Source organism: Pholcus phalangioides, unplaced genomic scaffold (assembly GCF_987345545.1).
Source record: "Pholcus phalangioides strain wild (caught in Gottingen) unplaced genomic scaffold, Ppha-v1.0 ptg000015l_1, whole genome shotgun sequence".
Classification (NCBI taxonomy): Eukaryota; Metazoa; Arthropoda; class Arachnida; order Araneae; family Pholcidae; genus Pholcus; species Pholcus phalangioides.
Window position 1 is genome coordinate 21611999 of NW_028301608.1, and position 23897 is coordinate 21635895.

The 23897-nt window shown below is 35.4% G+C and overlaps 1 protein-coding gene and 1 long non-coding RNA gene across 2 annotated transcripts in view; both read left to right on the forward strand.

Annotated features, from left to right (window-relative positions):
* The first annotated feature begins 1163 nt into the window (after positions 1-1163).
* On the forward strand, positions 1164-8895 carry LOC149075677 (uncharacterized). The gene is made up of 3 exons (XR_016194195.1): positions 1164-1250; positions 5559-5740; positions 8654-8895. It is a non-coding gene; the product is annotated as an uncharacterized LOC149075677 (long non-coding RNA).
* Positions 8896-11169: 2274 nt separating this feature from the next.
* Positions 11170-23897, forward strand: part of LOC149075678 (DCC-interacting protein 13-alpha-like) — a 36023-nt gene continuing 23295 nt past the window's right edge. The window contains exons 1-4 of the mRNA XM_089243167.1: positions 11170-11372; positions 19187-19249; positions 22470-22568; positions 23218-23277. Coding sequence (XP_089099293.1) covers positions 19196-19249; positions 22470-22568; positions 23218-23277 — 213 coding nt within the window. The 5' untranslated portion in view covers positions 11170-11372; positions 19187-19195. The remainder of the gene's footprint in view (positions 11373-19186; positions 19250-22469; positions 22569-23217; positions 23278-23897) is intronic.

The following is a 23897-nucleotide window of genomic DNA, read 5'->3' on the forward strand; positions in this document are numbered from 1 at the left end:
ATTAATCATAAAAATTTGTTAAAATTTCATATCATAAACAGTGAAAATCGGGAAGCACTTTGTATTGGCACATGATATGATACGAACATTCATGTAGATATTTTGTTATAAATATCGGTGATAAAATCAAATGCGTTAACTTGATTTACCAACCACCGATCGAATTCATCATCCAAACTGAAGTTTATGCAAAATGTCCGGTAAATTTGAGATTCATTGACGATTTAACATATATATCAACACTAACTGGGGAGGGCACATAATGACCCGTAAATGTGATAAATTCTCAATATTTATCAAACTTATACTGAAAGGGTCGGTGACTATGCATAATCACCGGATTTATCACATTTACCGTAACATACACACATGTATATACGATGCGGTCAAATATGAAACGACCCTGGTGATTCGAACAATGCGTCTGAGTACGAACAGCGGTTTTGACTCGACCGTATATACTTGAGTATCTCACAAAAAATTCACACTGTCCTGTAGAACTAATTACAAAGATCAAGAATTCAGATTTAATGCAAAAATTTTCGAAATAATAAAATATAGCTCGTGAACCTAAATCTTTTTCAATCTGTGGAATTACTAAATATAGTAGTTCATTATGGAAAAATGTAGTCAGTGATTGATCAATGCATTAAACGAGTTCCCCTTTCACCACTTGGTACATGTATATTTTAGTGGGGAGGGGGATTATATCTCATTAGAACGCTGACACGAGTTCATTTTCACTAATTCTTGAATTAGGGTAGCTCATATCCCGCTGACCGATTTTTAGCACTGTAGGTGGCTTCACCAATCCTAGATTTTCATCGCATATGTATCTAAATATCATGTATCAAGGAATGCAGCATTGTGAAAAAAGAAAAAAAAGGACAGAACTAGTTTTATTTTTGGTATTTAATTTCCCCCTCTACTTTTTTCTAAAGACCAAAACCGTGTCCTACAGCAATAACGGATGCTCAAACATTATTTTGTGAGCACGTAGTCTAATTACCGGAGTGTAAAATAACTGGCATCGGTTTTTTTTTTGTGGCCGTTGAACTCTCCATTTCTCTCAACACCCGCAGAGACGCAAGCTCGAATCCAAGCTTGAACCGAGGAAGTAGACTACCTATATATCTCGTCGAATCTTCAAATTTGTCGTGCAATTGCTCCATTGGCTGTCAGGGAACGAACATCGATCGGGATCGAAGAATCAACCGCAACTTTTACACAAGGAGACTTGTAAAAACTTTGTAAGTAAAATTTATTTTCCAATTAATGGGATTTGTACGCGAACAAGTAATAACAGTTGTATACAGTTGAATAATTTTCATGCAACTGGAATTAAATTTTTGTCTGTCTCATCTTCCCAGAGCATCTCTGGCCTGTAGACCATAGTTTGAGAAACGCTGATCTAAGGCCCCTTTCACACGGAGCGGATGCGGACGCGGGTCCGCATACCCTTTCAAACGAGCGCTGAAGATGCGGATGAATCGCCCGCATCTTTAGTTCGAAATTCGTGCATAAAAACTGTTTTTTCGCCATTTTTGTAATTATTTTTCTCCTTCACCCCTGATTCAGCGCCCATAGGCAGCCTAGAGGCATTCTTTGGTGGTTTAATCTAGAGCCACATAGAATATGGGAATAAAGATGTCTTCATTCCGATCCTCACAAGTAGTCGATGGGAGAAAATGTCTTCAAATATTTTCAAAATATTTTGAAAAAAAAAATCCGTCTTTTCGGAAAAATATGGAAGAAAAATTCCAAAAACATCCAATGTTCGAAAAATCAAATCCAAGAACATCCAAAACTTTCGATGTTCCAAAAAAAAGAAAAAAAATTCAGGAGATATCAAAGATATTGCAAGTAGTAAAAAAGGGGGAGGGGTAGAGACTTTCAAAATGTCTGTGCTTAGAAATATTCACATCACAATTCTGTCTTAGGCCAGGATTACACTATAAAAGTTCGTTTATAAAACTTGAAAAATGCAACCAATAGGCAGATCAGTTAAGTTCTCTCGAATGTAACAGATGTGTTTATTGGTTAAATTTCTCAAGTTTTATAAAATAACTTTCATAAACCTTATAGAGTGAAATCCCATCCTTAGATTAGTCTCACTTCTGAAATATAAAATTTCATTTTTTCAGTTTATAGACTGAATATCGAGTAAAATAAACTTGTAGGTATCTCTCGGGGGAACCACCAAAAATATTCAAGTGCTAGGGTCTTCAAACGTCTTAATCCGGCCCTGAGTGAACACCGTACGTGGATAACGTTGTTTAATAAAAGTATTTTTTTTAAAGTTTAAAAAAATTAAAAGTTAAAAAATTTAAAAAAATAACAAATATTTAAAATAATATTTCAGATATTTATATTTTTAAATAATTTTAAAAATTTAAAAAGAAAAAAATTAAAATTTTTAAATTAAATTTAAAAGTTATTAAAGTATGTAGTCAATTAAATATTCGTAATGAACAGAACGGCTTATAATTTTGGTCCCGTCAGTGGCCGTTGTTGGCAGGTTTTATTGTATAAAATTGTGAAATATGGACAAAAGGCAGTTGAAGTTGCTATATCTCAATCTCAGAAGGAAACGGAGGGATAGACGTATATGTAGGTACATCATATTAATGAGCAGGGACCATCATATGGTGTTTTTAAGGGTATTTATGGCAAATAATTAAAAAAATTCCGTGCAAAATCACCTTCAAAAAGTAGCCAAAGATGCGGACGAATTCGCTCCGCATCCGCATCGTCTGAATAGCTCCGAATAAACCTATTGTCAAAACTTCTATGTACGGATGCGGAGCCCGCACTTAGGTTTTGACACATACGGACGACGTCCGGACCCGCATGAACATTTCCTAGGTGCGGAGATTTTTCGGCTCGTCTGAAAGGCGCAGTATATTCCAATTGTTAAAACTTCTTCCGGACCCGCATCCGCTCCGTGTGAAAGGGCCCTATAAGATATCTTGTATCAATCCTACTAATGAAATTTTGAGATCGAAAAGAAAATTGTTCTATGCTAGTCTTGAACCAAAGCGGTCGAGAATTTGCACATGATATATGGTTTCGGTTTCTCGTGCGTTAAAACAGGGGTCTTAATCCATTAACGACGGTTGGTAAGAAAATTTGCCATTCCAAATTTTAAGTTTTTTCTTTGCCAAGAAATGGTGGAAGTGGTTCCACTCATTATTTTTATTTTTGAAAAAAATGAAAGTCGTCGTTAATGGGTTAAAACTCAAATTTTGCAAAAAGCCTGATGATGATAGGGAGGATTAACAAGTTGGGGAGGGCTTTGTTCAGTGATATTATGTGCCTACGAGGGCTGTATTCTATGAACCAAAGAATGAATTGAAAAAAAAAAGAACATTTCCTACGGAAGCCCTTTTATTTCTGGGCCTTGATACAAACAGTTGTGCACGTATTAATCATTTAATCTTTTAATTTACAATGCATTTAAAATGAGAGGAATTTAGCAATTTTATAGATTCGATTGTACTACAAACAAAGGTCCGAATACGATGCTTTCTAGGACGATATTTTCGAGGACGACTTCGAGGTCCATTGGCTGTCAGTTTACGACCCTGTTTAAAATATTCCTCTTCGACGAATGATAATACGGGACAAAAGTTTGAAGTCCCTCAAGAAGATTCGTTAGATTAGTGGTTTTCGAAACGTGGTTCAAGGATCGGCGTAAGCTGGGAGTCACATCATTCGGGGGGGTACTCGAAAATTGAAAATGCCTTTAAATACATTTGTAAAATAATTAAAATATTAAAATAAAATTTCTTTATGTGTGTTACCTTAATCATAATTTCTGTTAATTTAAAAGGCTTTTTTGCAGATTAGTAACTGAAAATCCTCATGAAGAAATTCGTTGTCCCTCTCCAAAACCCGTGGTATATTTTGGAAAAGTCACTGCAGTTCCGCGATTGTACGATTTTTTTTCGTAATTTCTTTCGTACAGCTAATCACATTGCTTTAGCTGTTACGATAATTCGCGTAACTACAATATTTTCTTGTTTTTATAACTTGTCGCCGAATAGCGGTGCAAACAACATAGGTATTTTTACCGCTGTTCCGCGATAGAATTCAAATATACGAACTCGGTATTTTCAATAGAATATGAATGATTTTATTTTTAAACCAGCGAATTTATACACTGAGAGCACAAACTGATACATTCAAACAGTTAAAGGCAGATCACGATATCAAATTTCTCAAAATGTGATAGAAAATTATTGTAAATTTTAGTAAAGCTTTCAACGGGGAGATCGGCTCTCATCCGCGCCTTGAAGTTGGGAGCCGCAGAAAACCAACTTCAGCCGGCCACAACTGCGGCAAATGTGGGGTTTGAACCCGGATCCTCCGTCACTATGATCACTCTACCATCACAGTGGCCGGCTGAATAGGGTTGAAAAAATCGCACAATCGTGAAATAGCGGCCCATTTCTGAAATGTCCCCATTTCAAAGGTTGATACTCCGTGCTCACCAGTTCATGGACCCTGAAGGTCCGTAACAAGTTACTAAAGGGTTCGCAGTATGTGTTTCAGAACAATGTAGGAACTGAAACGAAAATATGATAGGGCTATCTCAGGGAAGATGTTCGGTTTCCTACATATTTGATCAATTTGAGTCCTCAAAGAAGTGCTAATTTAAAAATGCGTTGAATTCTCCGTAAAATCATTACTAGTGCAAATTAAGATTGGGTATCTTTTTCTTTTGAATATGTGCTTCATTAATCAAAATGCGTAAATGAAAATAAATTTTTTTAAGAGATTTAATGACATTAACAACCATCAAATTTTTTTCTAGCTCCGCTAAAACTCACTGAACGTTATCAGTATTTTACAATTCATCTTCAAGGGTTCAATTCGAAAGATTCTCGAAAAACGCATTGAAATCACTAATTTTTTTGTCAAAAATATCCGAATTCCATCATAAAAAATAGGTCCAATTTCCAATAATTTAAAATAATTGAACCGATAAAATTTATGATCAAACATTAACGTGAAGTGATTTGTGTGTTTTATACATCAGATATCTTCAAATCGGTGCTCGCGAGCATCTGGGTTTTTCCTCAGGCATCTGATGGCACTCGGTATTCAAACTCAAGTCTGGCTTTTTTTTGTGGTGTTGGGCATGAGTGCGGTTTGTGATGCGAAGAAGGTTGAACTCTCGATATGCATATTATGCCGATTAGTAAATAATGCAGAATAGAATTATTATCAATTAAGTGCGCGATTTCACTGATACAAACAAGTGATCCTCAAGTTTAAATTTTTCTTGCAGCTCTCCGCACGTGTTCGTATGTCCTCACAAAGAAAAAAACAAAAAAGTTTAATATACATTACGCCTTCATGATTTGCTGTTTGCTTAATTATTGAAACACGATTTATTTGATAAGTAAAATCCCAATAGGAAAAAAAGCAATTCAACAAATTCCGTTTCTTAAAACTGACTAACCCAAGTAATTTCTGAATTACATTATTATTATTTTTAAACAACGTGTATGTGTATATATATATATATATATATATATATGATTTCATTTTAGATTTGCATCATGAAGAAGTCATCTTTTGTAGCTGCTTTGTTTTTCTGTGCACTGATCATGAGCACAGTCGTCATACCTCAGGCCGAAGCCATCTTGAAAAAGAAGCTCATCAAAGCTCTGCTGTTGTCCAAACTCTTGCAAGGGAAGAAAATCGTGCTTTTACCACTGCCACTATTCCTCCCGTGAGTACACTCATGCTATTTTCGACTTTAAATTTACTTACGTAAATTATCCAATCATCAAATAAGTTCATATATATGAAAAAATTCGATATAAAAAAAAAATGACACTAAGCATGAGGAAATGTACTGTTATTCAAATTTTTTTCGGGACACTTCTACTACTAAATCACACATGCACCTCGTAAATATTTCTCTCTGAGGAACTTTTATACTTCATAATTCTTTCTAATTAATTAGTGCATGTCAGGATGTGGCATGTAAGTATTCTATACCTAATGTTAAGTTTGTTTCTGAGTAATTCCTGTTATGTATTTAAGAATGTTTCCATCTGTCTAGCGAATTCGGAAGTGAACAACTCGGCAGGTTATTTTGCCTGTTCTATTATGCGTGAACTGTCGTAGGCCGGATCTGTGCGGAGACTTTTTAAATGGGAGATAGACCAGACCAGAATTAAATTTTGGCTTAAATTAAATTCTATCTCCCATTTATTTTTTTAAATGGGAGATAGGTTGTCATTCACACCTTTTTATATTGAGTAGCGTTGTCTTATTGAGTACAAAATGACGTCACGCAAAGGCCGCATTTCTAAAGAATGAATATCAAATTAATAACAAATCACCGGATTAACATAAAAAGATGCGATTTGCACTGAGATAACTTATCGTGCCCTATAGTGCTTATTGATAAATAAAAGAAAATTCGAATTTCACTCACAGATGGCACTGTAAGACGAAAAACTCACGTCTACAGATATAAAATTGATTTTCTGTGTATATATTCCTTAACAAACCTACAATTTCATACCAATCGTTACCAAATTTTGAATGTGTACCAAACAGTCCCGAACTTGAATAGGCTACTTTAAAAGTTCGTCAGAGTTGGACAAATGCCCCCGATAGGGTCAAAAACTGTCCAGCAACAATGACTTTTGGAATATCTACTTTAGTTACCTTGGTCCCCAAACAATGGTTTGTCACTTTTTTAACCTCTTTACAATCAGGGACGTAATAATGCGTCGATTCCTGCCAGTGGAATTTCAATCAAGCTTTCTGTTCTTTCGACCCTTTTTTTTTATCGCGCAGCTTATTGCAACCATACGAAACAAAGTTGTGTGTGTGTTTCCTCCTGTCTGTTCTTCCACCACCATCGTGATATCTCAACGAGATAACGAACAAACTGAGATAACAATGGTGTGGCGGCTCTCTCGGCTTTCTCCCCTCCCCCTTTTCCACACACATGTGTGTGTGTTTGTGTGGAAAAGAAATTTCTAAGAATAATTCTAAGCATATTTCTTAGAACTAATCCTTCTATTATATACTGTACATAGAAGTGAGAAAGAGAACAAGTTAAAAAACTACAAAACAAGTTTGAAGAAAGCAAAGTACTGTACTAATGCTCTGTACCCACATATCTCTGTGTGTGTGAACTGTTCCTCCCTCCATTATTTTCTTTCTTTCTTTTCACCGTGGAACCACGCTTTAACATTTATCGTCTATACAAATACAACACCACAACAGGCAAAATGCCCAACGAGGTGGCTGAGAAAAAGATGCCCATAAAAATATGGATGTCATATATTTCAAAAATACAGCAACCCAATTAAAAATGCAATTAACAAAAATTATAAACAATATATACACATGACAAAATATTATACAATGCCCATATTTTATGGTTATAAAATATGATACCATAATACTTATGGTTGTCTTATTCTAAGTATGGATAGCTTCTCTAATACAGATCATTCAAATTTATCACCAGATTCTTGCACGGGAAGTGGTTAATGCTCCCAATATATGAAGAAAACCGGAAAGTGCCAGATATTACTGCTAATTTGATATAGAATGTTACGCTCCCTACTGTCTATACAAAAATGTTTTATAAAGTTGAAGAAAATTGATTTGAATTTAAAACCCATGAACAAAAAAATTTTGGAAATTTGTTTTCGGGGGTCCCAGCAATGAATATTGGCACTACGAAGAAGCTTGATTCCAAGGTTGGCATGTATGCCAAGATATTTTATGATTGATTTCTCAATAAAACACTTTTCCTTATACCCCCCCCTACTTAGCACCTGATGAAAATCGGAAGAAAGTCTACTTCATTAAAAAAGAGATGGAATTTCGGGGAGAAGTTTAGGGATTTCCGCTGTCCTGCTCAAAGCGTTTAAGTTCGAAAACTATAGAAAATCAACGTTAGCCCATCACCACTATGAGGGGTTCGAACCTGGATTCTTTCAGCGCAATACGCACACGACCGCATAGCTGCTTTCCGGGACACTGGAAGATTTCTTAAAAAATAAGCGGCACCCTAAGATTATGGTCTTATGAGCACCCTATAAGCACCCTAAGGTCTTATGATGATTTAAAATAATTTCCAGTCGTGAAATTTTCATGGCAATTGATATTGCTAAAATATTGTTATTAGTCACCAACATTTGAAATTTATGATTAACTAATGAAGCTAAGATTGAGTCATGGGGAAAAGCAACAGAAATTTTACTGAAAAGTTTCAAACTCGAACTTTTTCGAAACTTGAAACAGGAAAAAAGTTGAATCTCAGAAACATCGGCTTCACATCGACGGTCCAATTCAAAAAGGCCGCAACACAGAAGATGGCATTTTTGAGTTATGCATGCCATGAAAACGGTGGAAAATGCCTCCACATATCGCAAAACAAAACAATCCCTTCCCCAACTCTGCTAATACGCTTGCTTCTTACTGTAACTAAATCTATGAGTTGAGTTCCATTCGGTTCCATAGAAACTGAATCTTTGAAATGGAGGTATCTCAAAACATAAACTTTTGAATTGTTACCTTTTTGAAGTCAGTTATTGGTATAGAAGTGGCTGATTTTGACTATTTCATCAAAAAATATTTTTGAATCAATAAATTTATCCTCGTTTTTCAGATTGAAGGAAGAGCATCATCATTTCTTACCTCCTCCAGCACCTGCTATGACAGAGTATAAGCCTATGTCCATGTGAGCAGAGGTTGTTGCATTTATGGGGACAGACCCTTGACTTTTTCTTCACAATTGACGAGAGATCATGAAATGTGGCAATAAAATATGTTGAAATAAAAGTCCAAGACGCGTTTGTCCATTGAATTCATTAGATGATAACTCATGTACATAATTTTCAATAAAATTTCAACAAAAGAAAAATTGTCGAAATTGTGTCAATTGCTTACGTTATATGATTATTTATTGATCATTGAAAAAATATTTTCGAACATTTTTCTTCACAGTTTTTTTCTGGATTCTTGAATTGAACTAACGACAAAATTTAGTAAAGGAGGAACAAGTTTTGAATAATTATAGGCGGATCAAGTCTCTTGTGACAACAAAAACAGATACGGAAGAGTGGATGTGGTTGATCATTAAAGGGAAATCTGAATGTTCCCCCCCCCCTTCTATTTATAACTTATGAACAAGGAAACCAGTTTTTGAGATTTATCACAAATACTTCAACACAGATCATCCAAATTTTTTGGTAAAAGCCTAGTCGTAAAGGGATTGATAAAAAAAATACAGAAAATGACGATCCCGAATACGAAACATAGCTATTTCTCGCCAAAAAAGTTAAAAGCAAGAAAAAACTGGCGAAGAAAGGTGATATTTCCAAAATATTGCCAATGGACGGAACGATAAAGGGCTGTAGCAGCAAATCACATTGAATGTACAAAACCACGTTTCACAAAAAACAAAACGTTAAACAAACCTGTGAGATGAATATACAGTGATTATTTAATTCCTCTTGTCGCATTTTACTGGAAAACCGTAGATTCTAGAGGTATACTTCTAATTAGAAAATGTATCCAAATAACGTGTGTAACTCACATACGTCATTCATGTTGCGAGCGGTTGTATAATTATTGGAATAATAAAAATAATTTTTATGAGGAAACTCAATTAGAAAGTTGTTACTCTGTCTCTTCTGAGGTAAGAAAAAAAAATCCACGTTTCTAAGTGTAATTTTCACTGAGATATTTGAATTCAAAAATCAGAAGAAAGTTGAAAAAGAACACCATGATTCAGTGGAACAAGCATTTCCCGTTAGTTAATGCTGTTTTCTTCTACATTTCTCCCTCCGATTTTGAATGCAAATATTTCTGCGAATATTGCGCTTAAAAACGTGGAGTTGTCCTCGTTGGCCTCAGCAGGGCCGGTTCTGGCAGCACCTTCTAGAGCAAGGTGCTCTGCTTTAGAAGGTATTGGGTGTACAATATGCATAAAGTGATTTACTAACATTTTCCTGGACAAAATAAATTGTAAAAAAGAAACAATTTTTGCATTTAAATTAATTGATGGAATTAATTCATGCAATTAAGGTTAATATAGCATGAATATTGTTAATTGGTTAATCACTAATGAGGAAATTTAAAAATTTATTGGAGTACAGTATACATACAGGATATGTAGAACATGCGCGCACATTTTTCTCAATTTAATTTATTTTACTGGTATTACTGTTTTTGAGTTCATGCCGAAGGGGTTTTCATTCAGTTACCAGCTTTAGAAGCAGGGGCGTAGCGAGAAATTTCGTTCGGGGGGGGACCACTTTCATTTCGGGGGGGGGGACCAAAGTGACAGAACAATGGATTTGGCCATCTTTTTCCCTTTTTTCGGTCATTTTCTCACATTTCGGGGGGGGGGGGGACCAGACCCCCAAGTCCCCCCCCCCCCTGGCTACGCCCTTGTTTAGAAGGTATTGGTTCTGGACATTTCTCAAGTGTAAAAGAATCGTATTTTGGTGATAAAAAATTGCTCCTCTTTTTCCAGTTGGCACCTCCTGCGGCAGCGTAGTTCGTAAGATTCAAGATCCGGCCTTAGGGCCCTCAGGAGAGATAAGGCAATATTCTATTGAGTTTTTGAGGGCAGGTTGTCCATATAAAAAGTTAATTTTCATCTTTTAATAACTATACAACACTTTGCAACATGAATGACTTATCCGAGTTTTACACGTTATTTGGATACTTTTCCTATCTGGAAGTACAATGGTACGGCAGTGTTGAGCACCCTGTACACACTATGTTAACAGTTATTTTTTCTCCTGATACTTTAATGAAAACAACTTGCAAACACAAGTAATTGAAAAATGGGAAAATAAATTACACTTTTTAAAAATTAAAAAATTTCGGACGGCAAAAAAAAAATAAAAAATTAGAGAACTTGAAACGAACGATAACTTGGAGGGTCATATGGTCATCCCACCCATAACATATGGACACTGACTTTATCTTTTTTTAATTTTATTTCCCACTGACATTTTAATTTCTCAATTTAACACTTGATCGACATAATTAATAAAAATAACAATAACTGAATGAAATCATCTTTCTGTTAATTAAATTTTTTTTTTCAAATGGTCATGAGTTTATATGGAAGAATTTTGCTTTGAATGTCTGGCAACGAAATGAACGACCAGTGTTGTTGTTTATTTTTTCGTCGTTTTTGCCTGGGACCTAATGTCTATTAAAAACACCTCCTATGCAGATAAATCGCTGCTGTTTTAATCATCATTAGGCTCTTCATTATCCGTGGTATGGTCTCTCTCTCCCATTTCGCTCTAAATCACAATTACTGGTCTTTCCAAGTCGAATTTTGATCGAATATTAACAAAAAAAAGGTAGAAATTTATTGTAATTTTTCTATATTCGTTATTTAATAACTGCTAATGAAATTAAAAACATATAGATTTGCACTTTTTACACTTCCCATGATGATAATTATTGATTCTGTTCTTGCACTCAAGTTTCACATATTTTGATGAGGTTTCAAATAAGTTTCTAAATGTTTATGGAATAGCTCTTATTACATTTATATAATCACAGTTAAAGCCCGTTATATAACAAACCTAAAAGCATCCAAGATTTCATTCGACATATCCGATAAAACTAAAGAAAATCCTAAGGGAAGGTATTGAAAATTCTATTCCTTATATCCGAAGGTTTTCGTTTTTGCTGGATTCGAATGTACCGTGTTAGCTATAGTTACTGAAGGTGATTGGTTTTGTTGAAAAGAAAAACTACACATTTGTATATTGAAAATTGATAGAGAGGTGCGAAGTCAGGGTCAGAGTCAATGCGAGTCGGTGTCAGGAATAAGACTAATATACGAGGGAGGACTATACGAACACACCTACGCACATAACTGCAAACAGTCGGTTCATGGACATGCAGCATCATCCATAAACATACATGTGTATAACACTATATATAGTGAGATTTACACACATTTCTAATAAAAATTTAATAAAAGATTTTATTCTCGTGAGCCATATGATGGATGTATAAATTAATGGATTTATTAGGTACATATCGCATTACGAGCAAAAATTTTACGCTTTGTTTGTTTATTTTCACATTGAGCTGATGGTTTTTCGCTTTCATCCACACACGTACAGTGGAAATGGGGATAATATTCTCCCCCTACAGTCTCTGGTCAGTGTGCCTCACTCGGAAAATGAACGCATGTGCCAGTGTGACTATTTAAAATACGGAACTAAATGTAGTATTGTAACCATACATATAGGCTCTTAAAGTTTTCTCAATCCAGTTTGGAGGAAACTGAGGGCTGATTGCCTCATTGAATGTGACTTTGAGGGTCCTAGCTTATGAACAAATCGCCCGAGTGGCGTGGTGGTAAGATGCTCGTCTACCATCGTGAAGGTTGCTGTCACGGTCCTAGGTTTGAACCCGAGGGAGGATATAGGTATGATATTTTCCCTAACAAGCTTGACGCGACCTCCAATAGACAGCACGTTCATTTCCAACTCATCTCATTAATGGCAGTAAATTGCAATATAGTGATATGGCCAGAGTTGGTGTTTGGTGAAGTAGTAGCGTATGAACAGGAGCTAACATTTGTCGAAGAGATCATGTCCTTGGGTACAGCATAGGACTAGAGGTGTGTGCACAAGGGGGATATTCAATAACTATATAGTGGTAGAACATGGCCAGGAGTTGACTGTACATGAATTGACGAATCTACTTTGCATGCAACAGCAAGAGTTTATTGACAGTATCTTGTCTAAGGAAGACAGAAGTGAGAAGTCACTCACTTCAGATGAGGTTAGAGAGATGTATACAATGTGGGAATCTGTGTAAAATTTTGTGGTAAAAAATTAACCAAATAAAGCCAAGGGTCGGTCCAGCAAAAATTTGGAGTAGTTTTCTGGGCCCTTCACAAAATATATATTAATAAAACCATAAATTTTGGCTTTTGATTTCTTTTATGATAAATAAACTAGATTATTTCACTTCCCACGAACTTACATATTCTTTCACAAAATTAATGACCATTTCACGAAAATAAGGAAAATTTTCACAAAAACAAGGACTTTTGCAAAAAAGATCTGGACAGACCTCTCTTGAAAGCTGTAGCGATGCGAGCAGTAAACCTATCCATCGATGATGCAATTTCCCATATCAGAGAAATCCTAAATACGTGGGAAAAGCAAGTGTCATGGGATAGATTCTTTTTCAAAGTCACACAAAAAATAAATTTTGCAGATAACAGTGAGTCTATAGGTTGTCCTAAATAATAGTCCCACCATCTCTCGTCGTTTAGCGGCTCAGCAGCAGCGGCAATGAGTGCATGCGTACATGCGATTAGCATAGTATCACCCTGTGTCTCAATTTGCTCTGTCCTGATTTCCATTGGCCATAAAACAGAGTGTTGCCCTGTGTCGTGTCGCGAATGCTGCACTCATCTGAATTTGCGCTTTGCCTTAGAGTAAAATAATTTGTAAATATTGTCATATTGTGTGTATGTTTATATATATATATATATATATATATTTATGGTGCTATTGCATTAGCAGTGATTCCCAAACAATGCGACTCAGGCATGGTTATTCCTTAGCAATAGTTTATAATTTCTTTAATGCATATAGAGAAGACCCAGGCACATCCCATCCTTGAGTGGGAGAAAGCAGAAATGAACGGAATTCACGTGGGATCGTATTTCTCGGGTGCATGGTTGCGAAAGGAGCAGATGCATGTATGCATCTTGATTGGTTGGAAGAAGAGGATTTGTACAATATTGGTACAGTTAGTTTACTTTTTTTTTTTGGTCTTTGAAGCCTCTGATCAGAAGCCTTTTAGTCTTTAAATGAAGGGCGAACCATGTTAACAAAAAAAGGAAAGTTGAAGAAGAAGTGAGATTTTTTTTCAAGAAAAGTAGTCATCCCTTTATTTTTTCGTCGAACACAAGGCTAAATCTGTCTCATTTGCAATGAGAGTGTAGCCATGATGAAAGAATATAATATTAAGAGACATTATGATACACCAAGCATAGTGCGAAGTATTCTGGATTGGAGGGACATTTTTTCGAAGTGAAAAAGTCAATGAACTGAAATTGAAGCTGAACTGTCAACCGTCATTATTCTTCGGAAGAAATGAACAGTCTGAAAATTGTGTTCGTGTTAATTATATAATAGCAGAAAAAATTGTGAGACGTGGGAAGCCCTTCGTTGGTGGAGAATTCACTAAAGAATGTCTTCAGTCTGCAGTTGATGTGCTTTGCCCATCACAGGTTCAAGCTTTTTTGAACATTGTTTGCCTGGTGTGACAGTAGCAAGACGCGTGGAGGATCTATCAGCAGATGTATTCAAGACCTTCAAATCTCAATGTGAGGAATTTTTGTTTCACTCAGTAGCTATGGATGATTCGACGGATGCAACAGATACCGCACAAGCAGCCATTTTTATTCATGGTATTGACAAAAACTTCAAAATTGTTGAGGAGTTAGCTAGTATCGTTGCATTTAAGGATACCACACAAAGTTTTGACTTGTATTCAAGTTTGGCAGAAACATTAGCCAAATGTGAGTTGTGAATTGGACTTAGGCAACATATTTGCCATAACTACAGATGGTGCTCCCTCTATGACCGGTCAGAAGACAGGGGTAATCACATTGATAAAATCAGATGCCGAAAAATGTGGGAATACGATGATGGCTTTCCACTGCATCATACACCAGGAAAACTTGTGCAAAAAGTTTAGAGATTTTGCATTTCTTGTTGATATCACTGGTCATCTGGATGATCTAAACTACCGCTTATTGGGAAAAGATCTACTTTGTCCATAATCTTTATGACTATGTGAAAGCGTTCAAAACTAAATTAGTCCTTTGGGAACATCAACTGTAAAACAAAAACTGCATACATTTTCCTAAATTGTTGGAGTTGGTAAATACTTGGAAACTGGACAATTATATACGGTACATTTCAAATCAGAATGGAATTCAGAAGCAGATTTTCTGACTTCTGCGAGAACGAAATTTCTATGAAAGTGTTTTCCTCACCATTCTCGGTCGATATCAAAAGTGTTCCACCAGAGCTACAATTAGAATTTGCAGATTTGCAATGTGACTCTGCAGCTAAATGCAAGTTTTTTTTGAAATTCCTTCATTAATTGATTTTTATTCTAAGTATGTGTCCGAAGAAAAGTATCCAGGAATATGCAAACATGCATTGTTCATGTCTTCTATATTTGGCAGCACTTACATATGTGAACAGTTGCTTAGTTGAATGAAGAATACAAAATCAAAAACTAGAACACATCTCACTGATCGGCATTTGGAGGATACTTTACGAATAGCACAAAACAAATTTTACCTAACATTGAAGCTTTAGTTAAACAAAAACAATGTCAAGTTTCGTATTAATTTAGGAATTACATCCACTCACATTCGTAATGTAAGTAACCAAAGAATTTTTTTTATTTGGTATGTAATTAATTGAATATATACAGGGATAAACAAAATCATCCATTTTCATACAATGTAAAAAATACCTAAAATAATTTTTTTTACCCCAATTCAGTTTAATTTTTTAAAACGAAAATGGTACACAATGGAATCATAAAATACGTAGTATGCGTCACATTTTAATTTGTCGTATCTGAGCATATGTAGGATCAACCTTTGGCAGGGGGGGCTACACCGAGATTGATTGAAAGCACAAGAAATCTCTGAGAAAAATTTAGATTTACCAACTTTCAAAAGCATTTTCAAGTAACAGAAATGTATTAATATAGCAAAAAAGGAATTTTTTGACATTATAATTTGAAATGTTTTTTTTTAAATCATTCAAAATTAATATTTGTTAAAATTAATTGAATTGAATGTTAAAATTTTTTAAAATATTTTGAAATATATCTAGTTTGTGATCGTCTATGATCACCGTATCAGAGGGGTAGGGGGCACCCCCCCTACGGCATTAATGAGTGGCCCACGGGACGCGACAAATACTTTATGTGGCCCTCAGGCGCAAAACGTTGAAGACCCCTATTTTAAAGTAACCAATCCAGTTCCTGTGTTTGGTATATATGCAAAATTTGGCAATGATCCGTTTAAAATTGTGGATTTGTATAGCAAACTTTTACACAGAGAGACATACAGGAAATCAATCTTATACATATAGATATGTATTTTATTGTAATTATTATGTTTTATTATTGATTAAATGTTGTTTTTATTAGTAACTATGGCTTAGGCCAGGATTACACTGTAAACGTTTCATAAAATTATATTTATAAAACTTGAAAAATGCAACCAATAAGAGCATTAGTTGCATTTGCGCGAATGAAACCAGTAACCTTATTGGTTATATTTTTCAAGTTTTATAAATCAACTTTTATGAAACTTTTATAGTATAATCCCAGCCTTATACATGAACATGATATAAAGTATGTCTTATACAGAGGCACCAATATGAAAAAAACTTTGAGGGAGGGGGGCTGAAAATTGCTGGTCATCCTGTATATACAGGATTCACGCACGTACACAGGAGATAGAAGGTGAATTTTCAGAAATTATTTGTAAGGCTCAGTCCCCCCCACAAAATTTATTGGGGGGAGGGGGTTCAAATGGTCTTAGCCCTTAGGTTCTGCCACCTATGTCTTATACAGAACTACTGTATAAGACATTGTTCTACACAGATCATAGCTTTTTTATGTAGTTTTTAATTTATTAGCAAACATTATGGCATATATAGTGATATAATAAGAAGCAATTATTTGTTGGTCTATTGAATATTTACTTGTACAACAGTAACCACCGTGTGTAAGAATCAACCAGTGCCAACTCATGGGGCCCCAGGAACTAACAAAAATGAGAACCGATTTTTAGAGATTTTCTACATAGCGTTTCAGAAAAATCACTTGGCCCGAGAGCCCATGATGCCCATCAGACGGCCCTGGAATCAGCCGCTTATAAGAATCAAAATGGGTGAATCAAACAAGATTCTAATGAGCAGCGGCTACTGTATTATAATGCGGGAAAACAAGAAATAGGAAAAAACAAAATCTTACTTTTTGATTGATGTACATACAATGAATCTTTGAGAGAACTTAGAAGAACTTTAAAGAACTTCTTTATCAAACAATGCATCATAGATGATTGGTTTTTTTCCCCACTTCGCTGAAGTTAAACTAGTCAAATAAAGCGAACTAGTCTAAACAGTCGAGTTTCCCTGAAATCTGCATAACATCACATAGCACATTTTCTTGCCCTTCCACAAAATATCGAAACGTTTCCAGTCCCTTCATTGCAAACATTGGAACTGGCAGTGACTGTGGTTATCATCTGCAAATTTATGAATTTTTATTTTATCCCTCTAAAACAACTTGCTCGCAGACATTTTGACTTGAACTGTGCTCCGCAAAATTTGACGTTGTTACTACTTCACAGATTTGATTTATTCAGGTAAATAGAAACAAGTGTCTTTCTTGAACGTCCATCTTTTGGCTATATTTTTTGGTGAGAAATATATAATTGAGAGTTATATATTTTCAATTTACCTCATATTTTTGTTTAGAGCAGAGCTCGACAAATTCCAAGCACCACATCTCCATGGCTACCAAAAAATTGGTATATTGGCACCTAAAATTTTCTTTGTGTGTATACAAAATTGCAGGCTGAGAGCAGCACAAAAATGTTTGGAATTTATAGCGGCACATCTGCCAACGTGAAAGAGAGTCACTGACAAAGTCAAAAAGATATTGGACCTTTTTCTTCGGGTAAAAAATTGTTCTTGGTTCCTAGATTTTTTTTTTGCGATTTATCCAGCTCCCTGGTTTAGAGACTTCTATTATTTCTGAAAAACACATATTTTCAACATGCCTAGTTGTAGCGAAACATGTAAAAATGTCTTGGCATTAGGCAACTAGGAGGAAGGGTTGATCATAAGTTGGGGGGGGGGGGAAAGAGTGAAAAAAAATAACAGATTTCTTCATTGTAAAATCAAACTGCAGTAATGTTTCATCCGAGGACTTTGCTTTGAGAATACTACTTGTGCTCTAGCAAAACAGAGAAGTATTAGAATCCGTTATCCCCACAAAATTAACGGGGAAAAAGAGATAAACACACACAAAAAAAGAATGAAGTTGACAAAAAAATTATGCATAGTATCAGTGTTTGGCCAAGTTGAAAATAAACTACCAAAATGTGTGGGTGATTCTCACCAAATTGGCCGCTTAAATTGTGTCCCCAGCAGTTTACATGAAATATATTTGATGCCGAACTTTTTATTCGTCACTTTCTATTTGCATTCTAGTTTTTGAGTTTCAAAGTTGCCACTCTGCTTTTAATTTTTTCATCAATAAATTTGTGAAATTTGCGTGGACAAATTTTCATTTGTAAGGAAACATCCTCCTACTGGCTGTGTCCATCCCATTTTTCCATCCTTCTCTTGGCTACCTTTTTTTTTATGAAAAATATATAATTGAAGATTGTTTTCTCTATTTATCAGGTGTGTCAGTTCAGAGGCATCTATTATTTCTGAAAAACACGTTTTCAACATGCTTAGTTTTTGATCAGTGTTGCAAAACACATAAAAATGTCTTTTTCCCCCTTGCATTAGGTAACCAAAAACAAGGTTTGATCATAAGTTAGGGATGATAAAAATTAAAGAAAAATCCAGATTTCTTGGTTTGAACATCAAGCTGTAGTAATGTTTCATCTAAAAACTTTACTTTGATCGACTGCCTCTCATGCTCTAGCAAAATAAATGCAAATTATATATTTGTTGTCCTCCATAAAATTGAGGGGGGAAAAAAGAACAAAAAAATGCAATTTATACAAAAAAAAAATGTTCATAGTATCAGCACTTGTCAAAAATGAATACGAGCAACTCTCTGAGATAGATGGTATATGTTGTGAGTGTCAAGCATAAATATCAAGTGCTTAAATAGGCAAAATGCCTCGTCACATTTGTCTATTGCTTAACGAGGTTAAATTTAAATTAATGTTTTCACCATTAATGTTTAACAATCTTTGCTTCTGACTATATTTTATTTGTCAGCAGGTAAAGAAGTGTCGCTAAGAATTTTCTTAGATTTTTTTGGTTGATATTTTTTTAAATAATTTTTTCCATTTTTTGTCTGATTTAGTGAGAGATCCTTATCTGATGCTATTTACAATTATTATTATATTCAGGTTGTCAAGATGCCTGGTCTGGAAAAAATTCATCTTGAAGATGCGTTGGAGGATAATCCTCAGGTATAAAAATGTTGCGAATATGTTTCGAATTAATTCAGTTTTACTGTACCATTTTTTGCTGACAACAGAAATACTTGAAATGATTAAGTTAATTTTTCGCGCGAAAAGAGCTGAAATCATTCTTTGATGAATGCCATTAAATCTGAAAAATATTTCAGGAATACCGAGCTTATATCTTATAAAGTTCATTGAAATAATAGTGGCTGAATTTATTATCTATCAGAAGAGGTGTAATCACAGGGAAAAGTGGGGGAGCCTAGTGGGCTATAGCCCATGTTGGCAAGTTTGGAAGGGCGACAAATTTGAGGAATGAGTGGTTAATAAGACTGGTAAAACGGGAAGGGTACCATAAATGCACCTCTGAAATCTGGGAACTAGGTGATTGACAAAAATAGTGATGTAGAGAGTTTACAGGCATGTTAGTGACCAAAGGCAGCCAAAAGAGTGACCAAGAAAGTGTGCAGATATGCAAGTGACGAACAGAAAAAACTTAGATAGTGTTTGAGCGTAGGAGTAATCAACAGAAAAATACTTAGATAGTATTTGAGCATGGGAATGACTAGGCAGCAAGAAAACAAGTCAGTGAGTGCCAAAAGATTGACTAAGAATGTATGCAAGCATGTGAATGGCCCAGAGAGTAGCTCTAGAGAGCTAAGGACCATGTCAGTGAAAGATCGAAAGACTGATCTAAAGATTGAGGGACCAGGTCAGTGAAAGATCGAAAGACTGATCTAAAGATTGAGGGACCTGGTCAGTGAATGACTAAAGGAGTGATTTAGAGTTTGAAAGCATGTGAGTGACCAAAAGAGTGATTTACGGTGTGAAACCGTACGATTGACCAAAACAGCTTGCGAGTGTGTAAATGATCAAAACAGTGACCTCTAGAAACAGAGGTGTATTTACAAGGAGTGGGGCAGGTGGGCTTAACAGGCTATAGCCTAGGGCAGCAAATTCAAATTTTCTCAGTTGTGGAAATGCTTGTTTTCAACAATCCTAATGCTCACTCAGATGAAAATAACATAATTCGGTTTATGAAGGATAAAGAAAGGGGGGGGGGTAAGAATGATATTCAACTAATAATTGTCGACTTGTTTCTTCTGTGAATTAATGGAAGGATAACCATGTCATTAGCTGCCAAGTCTTTCAAGTTTCAATTTTACTGTGCAGATTCCCAAAAAGTTCTTAAATTTCTAAAGGGCGATGGTGTAAACCTTTTTCGATTTTTCAGTCTGTATGTAAAGTTGAGTGCCCATACTTGGGACAATTTTGAACTTTGCTCTGAAAAATCACCCCATCCGGGAAATGTTGAAATTAAAAAAAACACTCACATTCTGAAAGGTGTCAAGATTCTTTGTACTGATAATTTGAAAATTGTATCTGAACATTTAGTACCAGAATAAAAAATAAATAAATGGCATTTGTTCCTTGTAAGGCGCGGGTAACTTAACTTGGGACATTATAGTTTTTGTTCGTGGTCTCATGTTTAGGTGCTTAAGTTTTAACTTAAGACCGCTTAAATCTTTTTAGAAAGAAGCCCTGAGAGACAATACCAGACTAAAAACAGTTCAGAAATAATTTTATTCATCAAAAATAATGTCACAACCTTTGTGACAAAATCACAGAGTAAGTTCTCTGGTAAGAAAAATATCACACATTCAAAAAAAAAAAGAAAAAAAGGAACGAATGAACTTGGGAAGTGGAAAAACTTGAACTGGAACAACTTGCAGTAAAAAAAACATTAATGCGTGTAACGACTTTGGTTGACGCAAAGGGACAAAGAACAAAATAGAGAGATTGCTGCAGTTAAGAGAGGCTACTAATGCCCCTACTTCAGCTCCTCACGCCACAGTGTGTCGAATAAGGAAGGCAGGGTTCCAGTGGTGTAGATGGCAGCATGCTTGCCCAGTTTGCAAGAGAGCCTGGGTTAGATTCCCTGTGGAGATCAGATAACTTTTCTTTCTGAGTTCACCTTGGCATAATATACAGAAAATAAAATCTGTTTCAAAAAACACAAAACATTTTGAAATGTTTGAAAAGCTAGAGGACAAAAGTGTATGCTAAAAGGCTTCACAATTCCCTCATTCATTGAAACTTCCTCAATGTAATCAAAATCAGGAAATGAGATTTTACCCATGCGAGTTATCATAAAATGGATTGTAAACAGCTGCTCATCTGAACTAGCGTCTATGACCATTTCCTATGTAATTAATTTCCATGCAATGTGCCGAACATGGGGCAGTGTCTCAAGTTTATAGACAAACTTAGCTGTTTTTTCCTACTCAAGTGGGCTCTAACTAACATTAATGGGATAAAAAAAAGATTGAACCAGCATTTTAAATTGGAGACATTGCCCTAAATCAGATTACACCCCCCATGTCTAAATATAACTTGTACAAACCTTAGTAGTTCATTAAAAAACCAATTTTTGAGAAAACACATGAAAACTTACCCTCAACAGAAACATGTACTACACTGCTCGAACTACAATGAAATGTTAACACAACAAATAAACGTGATGATCTGCTTTAAACATAATCTGTGCAACAACTGTCAGGGCTACCAACATATTAAAACAAAAATCCCTAAATTGTCCCAGATATGTGCACTTGACTGTGTACATGTTTTGAAAATAACACTCGGTATTGTGTTAATTTTTGCTCCGAAAGATACGTTTGTGTCTTATTTTTCCAATGTACAAAAATTTTCATTGATATCTACAACTATCTGCAAATTTTGGCTTGAATTTATTACTTTGGCATAAATGGACTTACCCATGTACTACTCTGTGTCCTATGGATGCATAGAAGGCCTCAGGTAACCTTGCTTGGCATTTATCTGACAGGCACAGTGGTAAGATCACCCACTGAATAATGGAGCCTCAGCGAGGGCATATTGAAATTCCAAAATCTTTCTATCTAGAGAAAGCCGTATTACACTTTCGTGATTGCCTTTGTCCAAGACGAAAAAGGAAGTATAGCATGGCTTTCTCCAGACAAAGATTTCCCTGACCCAACTGAATTGGTAGTAAATTGACATATGGCTATATGACCGAGTTGGTGACCAATGGAAAAAAAAGAAAGTTATCACAAATTGTGCTCTTAACTTGTGGGGAGCGGCTTCAATACTTTAAAATGAACAAGCTGTGACAGTTTTATTTGTAATGGAAGAAATAATATTTGTTATTCTGTTCGCTTTTGATGTTTTTTCTTTCTCTTTTCAGACACGCTCGATGGTAGCTCTTTTTGAACAAGATGCAGAACTACTTAGAAAATACATAGAAATATTGAGGTCTCATTGTGAAAAGGTTTTAAATGCCCAGGTGAGATTACCAGATTAATACCCATAGCAATGTGATGCATTATTGAAGTTTTGTTACATATCCATAATGGGATCCGAAAAATTTGTCTCCAACATTGTGTTCTCAACGTTTTGCCTTGGATGGGGCCAAGTGTGTGGGTGAGTGATTGCATAAGTGACCAAGTTAGTGGGTGAGTGATTGCATAAGTGACCATATGAGTGACCAAGTTAGTGGGTGAGTGATTGCATAAGTGACCATATGAGTGACCAAGGTAGTGGGTGAGTGAGCTCATAAGCGAGTAAGTCCTTCATATGGGCACTTCAGTAATTCACCTACTCACTTGGGCACTCAGTCATTCATACTGTCACTCACATTTACTCACTTGGTCATTCATATGGACACTTGTATAGTCACTCACTGCTATGGACAATCGTATGGTCACTCACCCACTCATTTGATTACTTATACAATCACTTGCTCACTCATACAGTCACTCACCACTCAGTCTTTCAGATGGTCGCTCATATGATCACTCACCCACTCACTTGGCCCCATTCAGGATGAAATAAAAAGATCCTGGGGTAAAATGTCAGGGGCTAAATGTCCATAAATCATTTATAATCCTTGACCCACGTGTTTGTCATTTTCATTTTTGAAATTCTCATTTCAGAAAGAGTTGGCATCAGCTACAAGTGATCTGTCTCAACACATAAAAATGTATGAAAAGCAGGTAGGTTCTTGAAGTCTTATAACTAGGGCTAAGATTTTTATGCTCTAAAACTTCTAAAATATGCTCCATAAAATGTACATTTATGCTCTTAAAAAACTAAAACTGTAAATATGCCCTATAAAACGAAAAATATGTCCTAAAAGATTTTTCATTCCAATCTCAAATAACATTAGTATTTAGCAAAATAATGTGATAACGAGAAGAGTTGATGCAGTTTAAATTATTTTGAACCATTACTTATTGTATGAACAAAAATTCTTCGTTTTACTAATTAATCTGATCCAGCCAAAATTTCCCTTTTGAGTGTTTTCCCCTACAAATTCAGAATTAATGTGCTGCCATCTATAGGTGAGAATACTTAGCCTAGCCAAGTACAGTATTTAATTTTAGAAAAGCATTACATAAAATTAAAATAAATTCTTTTTATTTGATAAAAACTTTAAAAGTTTCCCACAAACGCTCAATTCCTCCATTTACCAATTTCAGCCAATTTTTTCCATGAGTTACTAGACACCAATACAGATGATTAATCTATTTACAGCCACACACTTTTATATGCTCTAACAATTCAATGTCATTGCTGATTGGTTGAAAAACATGAATTTCTGGATTTTTTACCA